This window comes from Mesitornis unicolor, unplaced genomic scaffold, assembly GCF_000695765.1.
Source record: "Mesitornis unicolor isolate BGI_N332 unplaced genomic scaffold, ASM69576v1 scaffold26175, whole genome shotgun sequence".
In the NCBI taxonomy this organism is placed as follows: domain Eukaryota; kingdom Metazoa; phylum Chordata; class Aves; order Mesitornithiformes; family Mesitornithidae; genus Mesitornis; species Mesitornis unicolor.
Genome location: NW_010186557.1, coordinates 25403 through 38653, shown reverse-complemented (window position 1 = coordinate 38653; position 13251 = coordinate 25403). Strand labels below are relative to the sequence as shown.

The window sequence follows — 13251 nt, the reverse complement described above, 5'->3', positions numbered from 1 at the left end:
TATCTCAATTATAAATTAAGACTCTTCTCAGTAAGACTGCTATTAGCTATTCGCAAGCAAAGCCTTTTATTAAAATCTCACAAGTTACACACCATTACTTCACACAATGCAACAAAAACCACCAAACAGAAACTGAGCCATTTCCTATTTATAGTTAGGGGTTCTTTACAAGGCAAGTGCTACTAACAGATGGCAAATCATCTTGAATTCTTCTGCTCAAATCTGATCAATGAACACTAAAAAGTATATTTGCTGTTAATGGAGAAGGGCAATGGAGCAGTAAGTAAAATAAATATCCCCTCTAAGAGCCTTCTGTGACTATAACTAGTTTCACAATCTCAGAAAACCTTCTTAAAACTTAATGCAAGTTAACTAGCTTCATTAGGATAATAAATACTTCTTTCCACTATCTTGAAAACCATTATGTTCTCTGGAAAGTGTTTTGTGACTGAATTTTAAACCAGACGGATGACTACCAACAGTCTAAGTGAAGTCTGAATTTAGAGGACCACCACCATTCTGCAAGCATATCGATGAGCGAGTCTCAATATTTAGTGCCACCAGATAATACTGAAATAGCAGGAACAACAGGACCAGCTTTGGAGTCCCCAACACAAAAAGGACACTGAAGTGCTGGAGCATGTGCAGAGGGCCACAAAGATGATCAGAGGGCTGGAGCACCTCTCCTATGAAGACAGGCTGAGAGAGTTGGGGTTGTTCAGCCTGGAGAAGAGAAGGCTCCGGAGGGACCTTATAGCGACCTTCCAGTACCTGAAAGGCGCCTACAAGAAAGCTGGGGAAGAGCTGTTCACTAGGGCATGTAGCAATAGGATGAGGGGTAATGGTTTTAAACTAGAAAAGGGTAGATTTAGGTTGGATATTAGGAAGAAGCTCTTCAACATAAGGGTGGTAGATCACTTGAACAGGTTGCTCGGAGAGGTGGTGGAGGTCTCATCCCTGGAGATATTCAAGGTCAGGCTTGATGGGGCTCTGAGCAACCTGATCTGGTAACATTGTCCCTGCTTACTGCAGGGGGGTTGGACTGGATGATCTTTAAAGGTCCCTTCCCACCCAACACATTCAGTGATTCTATGATTCTGCTACTTCTCCAGCTGGCAACATCACAGCAGCAGACCAACAAATGCTACTAAGCTAAGGTTCCCAATATACAAGAAAATGAACTTTAACTAGGACTTGAGTTTGGAAGATAGACTTTGGAGATTCTGAAAAGATCACCTATTAGGAAGGCACCAGAAGACAGAGTTACTGCTTGAAGTTCACAAAAATGTGATTTTTTGCTTAGGGTTACACAGAGATGTGCAGAGCCTCAGTGAAGCAGCAGATTTATCCCTTGTACAAAAGCAGCCAGGCCACAGAAATATTAGTAGGTTACTGCTGCTTACATTACAAAATTGTATTTTAAAAAGACTGTCAAACTGGGATACACATGCTTTTTATGTGGAAAACAGCAGTATTTAAGATGTCAACTGTCCTATTTCAACAAACACGCACAACATCCTTAGAAATACCAGGCACACTTACAGATAGGCAAAGAATTCAGATTCACACTTATAGCCCAAAACATAAAGTAATTTGAATACAAATCCATTTTGGATTAAACACAGGAGATTTTATCCAACATCCTGAGTCAGAGCTGTTAAGGTCAGTTAGTCAATTCACACATCAGAGAGTGAGGATAATTCAGTGCTTTTTTGCCTACACATTAAGCAATGACTACGTGCAGCAGCATTAACATGGTTTAAACAGGCTGTGTCCTGAGAAGAAAAAGATATTTTTAAATACCTCATTTTGGACACTTAAAACAAGGTTAAAATATCAGCTGCAACTTCCATACCAGCAGCTCAGGTGAGGTCTTGCACAATTCCCCCATGTGACAAAGCAGCACCCTAAGCTAACCCAAAGCCTTCATTAAAAACAGGCCACATGATAGACACTGAAAAGTACTCTCATCTCTGGAAATGAGAGGTTTTAAGAACTGATTCATAAAAGGCGTTCAGGTTACTGAAAGACTATTAACACAAGCCTAAATAGATCCAGACATTTATACGCCTAAAACTATACATTCTAGAGCAAATACTATTTCACAGTCTCTATAAGCTTATTTTGCTGCTGATACAGCAGAACTGAATTTGCTTAATGCTTTCAGCATTTCACAAGTTGTTAACATCCAAAAATAAATGAAGCATAGCTTAGTAAGTCACCTCAGAGAGAGGATACTTAATGCTGTTCTCAAAGGGTGGTACTCCAAGGACAATCACAAGAGAGGGTGCTTTTTGTCAAATTGGTATGATTTACTTTGAAAAGTGAATCTAGTCCAAAATTCAAGTTCATTCCTGTCCAAGTGAATCAACTTACAAGCCGTATTTATTTTTATAATAAGCATTCCATCTTTCCATTCTCCATGTTGTTATACATGCAGCAAGGTACCCACCTGTCTTAACTCCTGTACTTCATCCTTTAATGCATATACTGTGTCAACAAGACTTCTAAAATGAAAAAAAGAGATGTGTTACAACAGTTTTCAGAAATACATGTCTAAATTTATTATTAGACAAAACTGTTAAATGAAGTGCATTTAAAAAACCCAAAAACCATAGCTAACAGCTAATTTTAAACTTGTGTTTAAAAAAAAAAAAGTCTCTTATCCTGACTTATATTCTGTAAGGCAAGGACCTATTACCACCTTCTGTGGCAGGATACACCTCTCAAGCACACAGGAACCTATACTGCTTTCTGTATTACAGCTTTCTGTAACAAAACTGTAATCCACTTCCAACGTACACCTTACCAGAAAAACAGAATGACGGCACACACTAAGTAGAAAGATGACACCATTTTAATATGGAAATCCTACAGCACTTGGAAAACTTATAAGTGAAATATATCCCTTCTTGGCATGGAAGGAGTAAGTTGCAAAGTATATAGAAAGAAACCAGACTACAAGCATTTAAATGAAGGCCAACTGCACTGGCAGCATACTCCAAACAGCTCTGCTTCCTACTACAAAAATATCATACACACACTGCTATCATGGGAGAGGGGAGGAGGAAGAATAGTGAAGAACAGTGCACAGTTTACTGGTTTAATCCATCATTCATTAAATGTTCTCTTACTTCTCTTCTATAACAGTCTGACCATTACTTTTAGTTTCTTCTACAATAATTTTTTCTTCTTCTGGCAGCAGGACTTGAGGAGCTGATTCTTTACGGGAACCTGTTGTAAGAATAAATTACAAAATGAGCAACTCGCAAATACTGCTGGGGCATTTTAAAGATCATTATTTCATTCATTGCATGATACACCTGCATCACCAAGGTGTATCACCTTCCATTTCCCCCTTCCCTCCACACACACAAGTTACTGACACTTTTTTTTTTTTTACATTTGAAACCACAGCCTTACAACAACAAAAAGTTGTCTGACGTTCCTATCCTGCTGCTGACAACTCCTGTGTCATTGATGGGGATGCTACACAGTTCAATGGACAGTTAACACCGTTCAACTATCAGTAAAAGCAACACAAGTTCACCATAGCTGACTCTGAAATAGATGCATTTAAGTAACAGTGATTTAAGCCTCAAGGACAGATTCTGATCTCACGCTGATACAAATCCCAGAAATAATTCCACTCTAAACCAATCACTATCAGTAAGGAGAATAGTGGTATCAAGTGATGGAAGAAAAATGTTAAAAGCCCTTTCCCCTGAAACACTATAAGCAACAGAACTGTGTGCGCACACATATACATGCACTTACAGATAGCCTTTTAGTCCTATAATATATTCCTACTGAATGAAATACACACTTTGTATTTAATAAATGTTTTTAAAAGCACTTAATGGTTTGACAATTAAAACTCAAAACATTTCAACACCTTCAAAACATTTTCCACAATCATTACAATTTACAACATCAAAATACATATAGGTTCTAAAAACATAGCTCTGAATAGAAAAATCTACAGCTCAGAGATGTGCATCCATTAATACATACATAAAGTATGTATTCTAGAAACATTATTTAATTAGGCTGGAACAAGTTACAAACATTGTTTTAAAAGCAGGTCTGTAAATAAATTATTGTCTAAGCATTTGTTCAGAATTCAAACAAAGCAGATAAGGCATTAAAGCTCTTGCATATTTTCACCAAGATACAAGTTTTAACAAAGGTACTCTTGCCTACCAATTCATTGTAATGAACTTTCATTAACCAGGAATGTCTCAAGTACAGTTTGAAATAGGTACCACAGGGTGCAGACCTCTCAGGAGAAACTCGTGAGCTCTTGCTGAACAGCTGCTTTGTGATAACAGTGCTTTTCTTTCATGATAAAATACAGAATCTAAACACACAAAAAATGAAAGAAATCAAGGCTCACTGAAAATACTAACTTCCCTAACAGCTGCAGTCTTGAATTCTGAACAAGGAGCCTGTAGGGACTGCAGTTCAGCAGTACATGTTAAGCTATTTAAAACTGTTTTAGCAAACAATGGCAAATGTTCCTTAATGAAGACAACAGTTTCCTTAAGCTGACAGCAGAGATCTGACGTATCAGTATGTGATGGTCAAGATTCTAGGGAATAAAAATAACTGCAGATTTGGGAACAGAATCTCGTCCTTGAAAGCTGGAAGTTCTTCACCTTACAGATCGGAGAAATCTTGTAAGGGTTAATACCCTTCCAATCCCACTTACATAGGAGTGAAGGAACAACCTATGAACCAAGCACATCCAAACTCTGTATGGAGCTCAAGCACATTTTCCCGTTTCTGCTGTCAATCTCCAATTGTAAAAAGTTGTCCTGTTTATTTTCAGTTAGTTGGTTACTGCTCTGCTTTATTAGCCCAGAAGGTAACACAGAACACCAAGCTAAATATTATTTTAGGAATTAGTTGGCACCAGCTGCTACCAGACTCCTAAATTTTCAGTCTGTGTACCAATGTGGAGCATCTCAGCCCAGCACACGCTGAGCGAGACACTGGCCAAAGGGAGAGATCTGCCCATGACTCCCTTCAACCAAGTGGAGCAGCACATTGCATTTCTCTCTGTATAGAGCTGCATCCAATTGTCTTTGCCTGGTCAGAGTAACGTGGGTCCTTGCAAAGCAGAAATAGCTTTAAAAAAGACAAGTGTCCCAGCTGTACAGTTATATCCACACATGCACGTAGAACAGATGGCTACACCAGCCTATCTTGCTGTATGCACAGCCGAGCACAGTAAACACTAAGTACTGCTGAGACACAGAATGCACTTTCATTACAAACAAAATGCTCACCAACATTATACACACAAGGAGACCACACAGCGCATTTATACGATGCAAAACTGATGCTGCGAACACTGATCTTCCTGTGCCACAAAACTTTAACTACAGCGGAATTCAGGACATGACAAGTTCCACCCTCACCTTCATTGCTCTGATACTTTCAGTCATGCAACTTTATTTGTGTCTCAGAATCCTCACCGCTTTTACAGTTTGTATTTTTTTTTTTTTTTTTTACAATTGAACACTTTTCCTTTATCTGGGTTTTGTGAGTTTTGGCGGGTTGTTTTCTTTCTTTCATGTGGATTCCCCCCCGCCCTAAACCCCACAAGCACTGGCTAAGTATCAAAGATACAAACACACAGCACATCTCTCCTGCAGCAAAGGACCCTATCATCAAATAAGTGCACAGTACCATCAGACTTGACGTGTCAAGTTCTAAAGGTAAAACAAAGCTACTTCACTGTCTTGCTTTTTTATTATTTGTTTTAAAGACCCATTTTCTGACAATTACATGTCTATAAGGAACTTCGAGCAGCGTCATCTCATTACTGGCATTTGACAATATGCCTTAAATAGCACCTTAGGCCCCCACCAGGTTCTCTGTGGCTATTCCTTATGCAACCATCTCTCCAGAAAGGTTTGCAAGCTACAGCTTTAGGACATGAAGAGAGGGCTGCGGTATAGCACAGTGGGTATTTCACAGAGTTGTACTAAAAGGACGATCCAGGAAGTTGCTGCAATTTAGGTAATCCTAAACACCTCTGAGATTTATTCCACATATTTTCATGAGGTAATGCAGAAGAATAAGAAGTTACTTCAGTCTGCCATTTGTGCCATTCCTCAATCCTAAATGTCCAAGTGTCATGCAAAATTTTATTAAAAGATGCCACTCAGTCTCGTTCAAAGTCAAGCAGGCCAAAAGACAACGTTTAAATTGACCTCCCAACAACTCTGGTCCTAATTCACCTTGAGACATCACAACGAAAAGTAGCAGTTAAAAAAAAAAAACCAAAACAAAAAACAACTAATAAAGCAACCCTACCCAAAGCCTTATAAAAGGGATTTTCATTTTGTTTTATTTTCCTTTTTGTAAAGGAAGGAAGGTGGGTGGAAGAAGAAAGGATGTTTGGCAAACCCAGACAATTAGTTCAAGATTAGTGAACAAATGCTGAAGCTGAGGAAGCTGCCACTTCTCAATGGGGAGCTCCTAAACCCAGGGTCTCAGAAACCTGAAATACCACACTGTTTAGAAGTCTGTTGCATACTTAAAGCAAAGCCAAAACAACTGAACACAAGATTCAACTAAGTTTTCATCAATTAAATGCCATCAAGGAGATAAAGTATCTATTCAGTACAAGTATCTCCCAGCCTTTGAGCAGAGAAGAAAGAATTACAATGCTTTCTGCCAATACCATATTCTAAAATACAGGCTTAGCAAATTCAGCCTCCACAGTAAAGCAAATAATAATATAGCCCACCTGGCAATCAGAACAGGGCTAGAGACCATAGCAATACCCACTACATAACATGGTGCAACACCTGACACAGAGAAACAGGCCTGTGGGCCTGCTTTTATTTTTCAGTGGCTGATCCCCTTTCCAGAGCAATCAATCAGTCACACCAGCAAGCACTTCTGAGCACTCCTGGAGAGAAAGGAAAGCTGACACCTGTTTGGATACTGATGTGACTGAAGTTCACATTATACCTGTCCGCAACCAGCAGAACATCAATTCTAGCCCTGGAGTATGGTCTTAACAAAACCAGGACAAACTAGAGTGCAGGCTGACCACCACAGACGTTCTCAATCTTTTAGCAGGCACATGAAGAGAAGGGGGATGAAATTCAGACACCTTTTCACTTTACCCAGATATTAAGCCTCCACCTATGTTCAAAGGCCTTGTCTGTCCAGGAACCATTTAGGGTAATAGCAAAATGGAGGTGGGTACTCACATCACCTACTTAAAAGTAGCAAACCTCAGGGCCTCAGTTAGAGCTCTCCAGTCACCCAAAAATGGGATTCCTTTCCCCAGAGCTGGCCATTCAGAGGAGAAGACTCAACTTACACTTGGATGCTCCCCAGAGTTTGCCATCTTCCAGAGACTACCAGGGTCCTAATTTAAGCTACAGAAGTTAAACTCACGGTGAGGATGGTTAATTTAAAAATTAAATTTGAATTGCACAGCTTTTAGGTATTGCTATTTTCTTCTCTTTTTCATACCTTTACTGTATGAGAAGTATGTGCCTATGCAACTGTTTAGATCTACTACTAGCCATCAGTACGTACAGATGTGAAAATTTCCTGGAGAAGCAAATGTTAGACAAAATTAAGAATTACTTGTCATTTAAAACATTCAGTGTTTCGTTGCATTAGTCGTATTTAAGATGTTAAAGTGGATGAGCAAACCTGCCAAATCAACCTCCTCTTTCTCAATGAATCTTTGATGAGGTCCTAATACGAAGAATCCTAAAAATGGTGCTCCCAGACTCTGTATGCATTGAGATTAAAGCATTGAGAAAAAAAAACCAAACAAAAAACCTTCATGCTACAAATCTGCCAAAGTCACGAGGGAGCCTTTAAATATCTATGCACAGATAACAATAAATCAGAATCCAAACATCGGGCCAAACTTAAATTCACCGTATGAAACACATCATTCTTTGCAAATTGTTGGGAGTAACAAAAAAGGATCTGGCACGAAGTTGTTTGATTATTTTTTTTTTAACTAAGTGATACACAAATAGGAAAAAACCCCACATGGCTCAGACAACAGATCTATGCAGTTAACAGCCAAATGTTTTGACAAGTAAAACGAAAATAACTGCAGTGGACTGAAACACATACAACCCCATATGTACGTGTTAGTCATAAGACCAGAATGAAGAGTTCGAAAGACAGATACACCATCTGAAGAAGTGGGATATTTCTAAGACAACATTTGGAAAGAGCTATAGCACTAAACTTCCTGCATTCCAGAAACCAATACAAAAACTTCCCACCAGGGCACTGTAGAGCTAAAACTAGAGTTGCTGCAATATGGCAAAAAAAATATGTAATGACCTTTTATTAGAAGTAGGCGATTACTTTGTTTATTCTGATGTAAACATTTTAGTACTTATGACTATAATTTTATTAAAATTCACTCAAACACGAGCATCTTTTAAGTAGAAACACTAAAGATAATTCTTGTTTTAAAGAGAAAAATGTCGTAATATTAAATCTTGAAAATACACAAGGCTATAGAAACCAATATCATATTCATAGAATTTCTCTCTGCTAGCAGGACCTGCAGAAGTAGGTTTTAGATTGTTCCAGTAATTCAGCCCGTGCTTTTAGTGAGAATACACCAATTTAAAAAAAAAAAAGAAAAAGAAGAAAATAAAATGAATGAGGGAGGCAACAGAAGAACATTCTGTACATAGCAACATCTCTGAATAGTGACTTTTAAAAAAAGGATACAGAATGGTGCATACTTCTTATTTTGTTGAATCTCCTGTAGCTGTCAACTACATTAAACAAAGATTACACACTTAATGTCAAAAAAAGCTCTTTCACTTCAGCATTTGATTCCTCCAGGAAGAAGGGAGGGAGAGAAAGGAGGCATGGGGAGAAGAGGGAATTAGGCGTTAACTTACAAGTTATGCTGTCCTTTCCCCCTGTGTAATAATTAAATATTAAAGTCACAGTCTAGCAAATGCAAAATTTATTTCAACTGTACATAACAGATGTCCTTTTTATATAAAACAAAACACTTAATCGATATATGCAACCACAAACAATATGCATACTGTACAGTACAATGCAACATTCAGATATACATCCATTTGATATTTTCAAAAGGCAGTCACCCACTAAAGATGGCTTCTCCCATTCACAAACGAAGTGCACAATATATTTTTTTTTCCTATGCTTTACGTCACTATATACACATTACTGTGTTTTGGCAAGATTATGCAAAACACCCAATTGATATTGGTTGGTTTCAATTTATGGCAAATACTAATTTATGGAAACACTGCATAAGTCATGTGAAGAGGGGCTGACAATGGCTTGAACCTACCTTCTAATTCAGATTCTCCATCCTTCCAGTGTATTTGTAACTGTACACATATAATTTACAGAATTGCATAAACATAAGGTACTATTCATTACCATGACTGAAGTTCCACAAAAATAGAAACACTGAACCTTTGGACTGAATACCACCATTTCCACATTTGCTTTTTTGTTGTTGTTGTTTTTAACCCATGTTCCATTAATACTCCTGATCAGTTCACAACAGCTTATGGCCTGGAACACTGAAGACACAGAATGATTTTAAATGTGCGGTGATGTTAACATGAAAGATCCTCATTGTGATAATAGTTAATGACATAAATGCTACAATAATTAAATGGTGGTAAACTGTCAAAGCTTTGGTGCATAGAAAGTCAATAAAAATCTTCGGATCTGGATAACAAAACAATTTGTGCGATAAGGAAAGTTCAAGTGCAACAACTGTATTTCAAACTCATATTTACACTATATAACATGAAACTGACATAAAGAAAGTATTGTTTATCCAATGCAGAAAACATCATTCAACTAGAACACCACAGCTTAAGAAACAGGAAAAAAAAACAATCCATACTTCCCATATATGTTAAAAAAAACCAAAAACTGACTGAAAGGAAGAGGGGAGTGAAGTGGGTTACAAATGCGCTGTGGAATGGTATGGAGCACACGCACTTATCTCATTTCTCCAAGCAACGCTCCTCCGCTTTGAACAAAGTTCAACATGGACAAGTTCCCAGTCGTCATGGTAATATATGACTAGTAATATAGAATGTACCACTGAAAACCCTCCGTAGTAAGCACTGTTGCTCACATTATTGAATGGCAACAACAGCGAGAGAGGATAAAGCAGGTGATCAAACAAGACTGAATGCAAATCTGCTTTGAAACAGCTTCGCCACGCTGACCACCTCCTGGAGTCAGGCACGTGTAGCAACTACTGACTTTCTGATCATGTAACCTGCAGAAAGGCATTAATTATCTTTTAAACAGTCTGATTGAGTTCCCAGGAGGCAGTTAATGGCATCGTGATTATTGTGAATTTGTTCCCAGAGTAATACCTGAACACTGGATAACATGCTTACTTGGAAAGGGGTAAGGGAATTGCACCTGGGGAGCCTGGTGAAGTGAGAACTGTTTCTGTCCTTTTATCACATGCTTTTCCCTAATGCTGACACGAATTTAGAAAACATGTCGTTTTTGCTTGGATGCCAATTAGGCTGTCCACAAGACAGAACTCACACCCTTCACCCCAGCAGTGCCCCCAGGTGCAGGTTCGAGACCTTCAGCTGCGCACAGCGTGTCACAGGTCTCTGAAAAGCCAACACGGCTGTAAGTGAAGAGCTGCTGCTGCAAACAAACCTGCTTGTGAGAGAAGTCACAGGACACAACCAAAATCGGTCACAGACATGCTCCAAACAGTACAACCCAAAAGCCAAGCATTCTGTTGTTCAGAACTTCAAACAAGCCAAGGTGATCGCAGTTGTACCTAGAGTTTCAGATGCTGAACACTTGAGCCTCCATCATTTTCATCTCGTCTTTTCAAGAGGAATGGTCAAGTGAGAGCTGTCAGCTGTGTATTTTAACAGGCAAGTAAACAACTAGACCCTGCTTTCTGCCACGCTACTGCATACAGTAAAGTGACAGCATGACCACAAGTAACATGGGATTATCAAAACACTGCATGTGATGAGCATGGACTGCCAGGTTTTTATGACAACTGCCAGACTGGGGTGGGGGGACAGCAGTGTGGTCCTTCGTATAAACATCTAAGCAATGAGGGAAAGACTGCAGTATAAAAAGATTTTTTTTAATGGATTATAGCAGATGCTCTTCCACACAAACGGGCCAGATACGTGAATATCTGAATGATTTTACAGCTCTTGTACTGCTTATTTTTAAGCTGCATTTTTCTTATTCTACCAGCTTTTTATTTTTTGTTAGTAATATGTAGAAAATCCAATCGCTACCACTAAGGTATTTCCATGTTGCTGGCATTTGGCTCACAAACCAGTATGGTTTCAGTACAAAATACAAAAATGTGCTGTATCCAAAATAAAAAAGTAAATAAATAAATAGAAAATAGAAAAAAGGACCTGTTGCTACACTGACCAAGTCAAAAGAAAAAAAAAATAACCCAAACATTCAGAGCTACAAATTAACATCTGTCAGTTAAAAAAAACCAAAACTCAAGAAACATCATCCTTAACAGGATATACACTTTTCAGAATGACTTATTTGTACGAGTATTGTACTGGCAATAGAGCCTTCCACCAGGTGTAACTGAAGTTTCAGAAGCTCCCTCAGAAGTTGTTAAAATACCACATTAAAGAGACAAGGAACAGCAAGAAAACATCTAAGAAAAGCAGGCTGTGATACAACAAGCATTTGTTAAGAAAAAGCTCAGAAGTGCATTAGTTCTGGTGAGAGATATATGAGCAACAGCTCTTACGAGATGTAGACCCCATTCTGTAACTATGGGCTGTCCATATACTGTCATAGTCAGAGTCTTCTGAGAGGTCTGAAGGCTCCAAACGAGAAAGGCTACTGCGACGACCCAAGGAGTCTAGACTTGATTGGTCATCATCAGCCAAGACGTGATTATGCATCAGGTCAGTGCCTTGCCATGCTAAGGATGTACAGGTGGAATGGAATGGTGGATGTGGATAGGCAGAGGTGGGATGAGGAGGAAAACGTAAGGAATAGCCACAACCAAACACATGAAATAAAAGCAAAAAGGTGATGGGAAGAGAAGGAAAAGAGAAAATATTGTTAAAAAGGCACCAAAGTTTCTTTATTCTTTTTTTCTTTTTTTTTCTTTTTTTTGTTTCTTTTTTTTTCCTCCTTTTGTCTTTTGTTTTTTAGTTTGTTTGAGGTTTAGGTACAAATCACACTCAGCACATAACAACTTTTGAACTGTTACAATACAATTTTTGAAGAGGTTTTTAAGGTTCTAAACAGCCTCAGTTAGTTGAGAATTTTGAATAACCAAAATTTTGCTCAAAAGTAGATTTTTTTTTTTTTTTGGAAGAGGGAACTTGGTTCTTTTGCAGTATGGAGTCAGTTCTGGTCTGGGGGGGATTTGACTGGGGACAGAGCAATAAACACAGTAAGCCAGCATGATCCAGCGCTGATATGAGAAGCAACAGCCCCTTCCCCACCACACGTCTGTACCTCCATCCTTTCCCTCCCTTGCAATGACACAGTCATTTGTATGGCTGCTTGGTGACCGAGCTCAGGGAACGGTTTCAGATGAAAGCTAACCCTACAAAAGAGTCTTTTTCAAGCAGGTGATTTCCCCACCAGCTCACAACGCAGCCACAGAAGTGCTTGTGTCACCACTGTAAAGAGGAAAATGCAGGGGAAAAAGCAAAGGTTCTCATGCAGAGCAGGGCTGCTGACTTCCTAAATCAGCAGCAACACCTCACACCCACTCAGGGGGACTGTCAAAGTACAGCTTTTCTGTGCCTGTACCCCTCATTACTTGTTCAACCATGTAGTAAGTTACCTCACAGAGTAACAAGGCCCAGAGCTAGCAGCAACAACCTGGTCCATTACAACTCCTCACGCACCTCTTCCTACACACCTCTATCTGAATATATCTTCCCAGTTAAATACTTTAAGATGTCTAGGGTAGTTGTTTAAACAGCTAAAACAGCTAAGGGCACTTTTTCTTCTTTTAAGTAAGTGGCCATGCTATGAGCCACTACGCACATGCTATTGCAGAAGACTTTAAGCCTTCACTTGGAGCAGAAATGCAAAATCAACCCAGTATATAAGCAGCAGGAGAAAGTGAAACTCTGTTCTTTCATTTGCATGTCTCCCCAAATTAAACCCCACATCTTCCCCATCCAAACAACTGAAAAAAGTTACTCTTTTACCTCTAATGCCACTCCCTACCAGTCTGCACTGGTGCCA

General features: G+C 39.0%; 1 protein-coding gene across 1 annotated transcript in view; it reads right to left on the bottom strand.

Moving 5' to 3' along the window:
• Positions 1-2452: 2452 nt before the first annotated feature.
• The window catches only part of LOC104541200 (rho guanine nucleotide exchange factor 7-like), a gene marked incomplete at its 3' end in the record, with an annotated part of 34302 nt that continues 23503 nt past the window's right edge, over positions 2453-13251 (bottom strand). Inside the window, exons 12-14 of the mRNA XM_010185189.1 lie at positions 11786-11962; positions 3135-3234; positions 2453-2507 (exon numbers count right to left, since the gene is read on the bottom strand). Coding sequence (XP_010183491.1) covers positions 2453-2507; positions 3135-3234; positions 11786-11962 — 332 coding nt within the window. The remainder of the gene's footprint in view (positions 2508-3134; positions 3235-11785; positions 11963-13251) is intronic.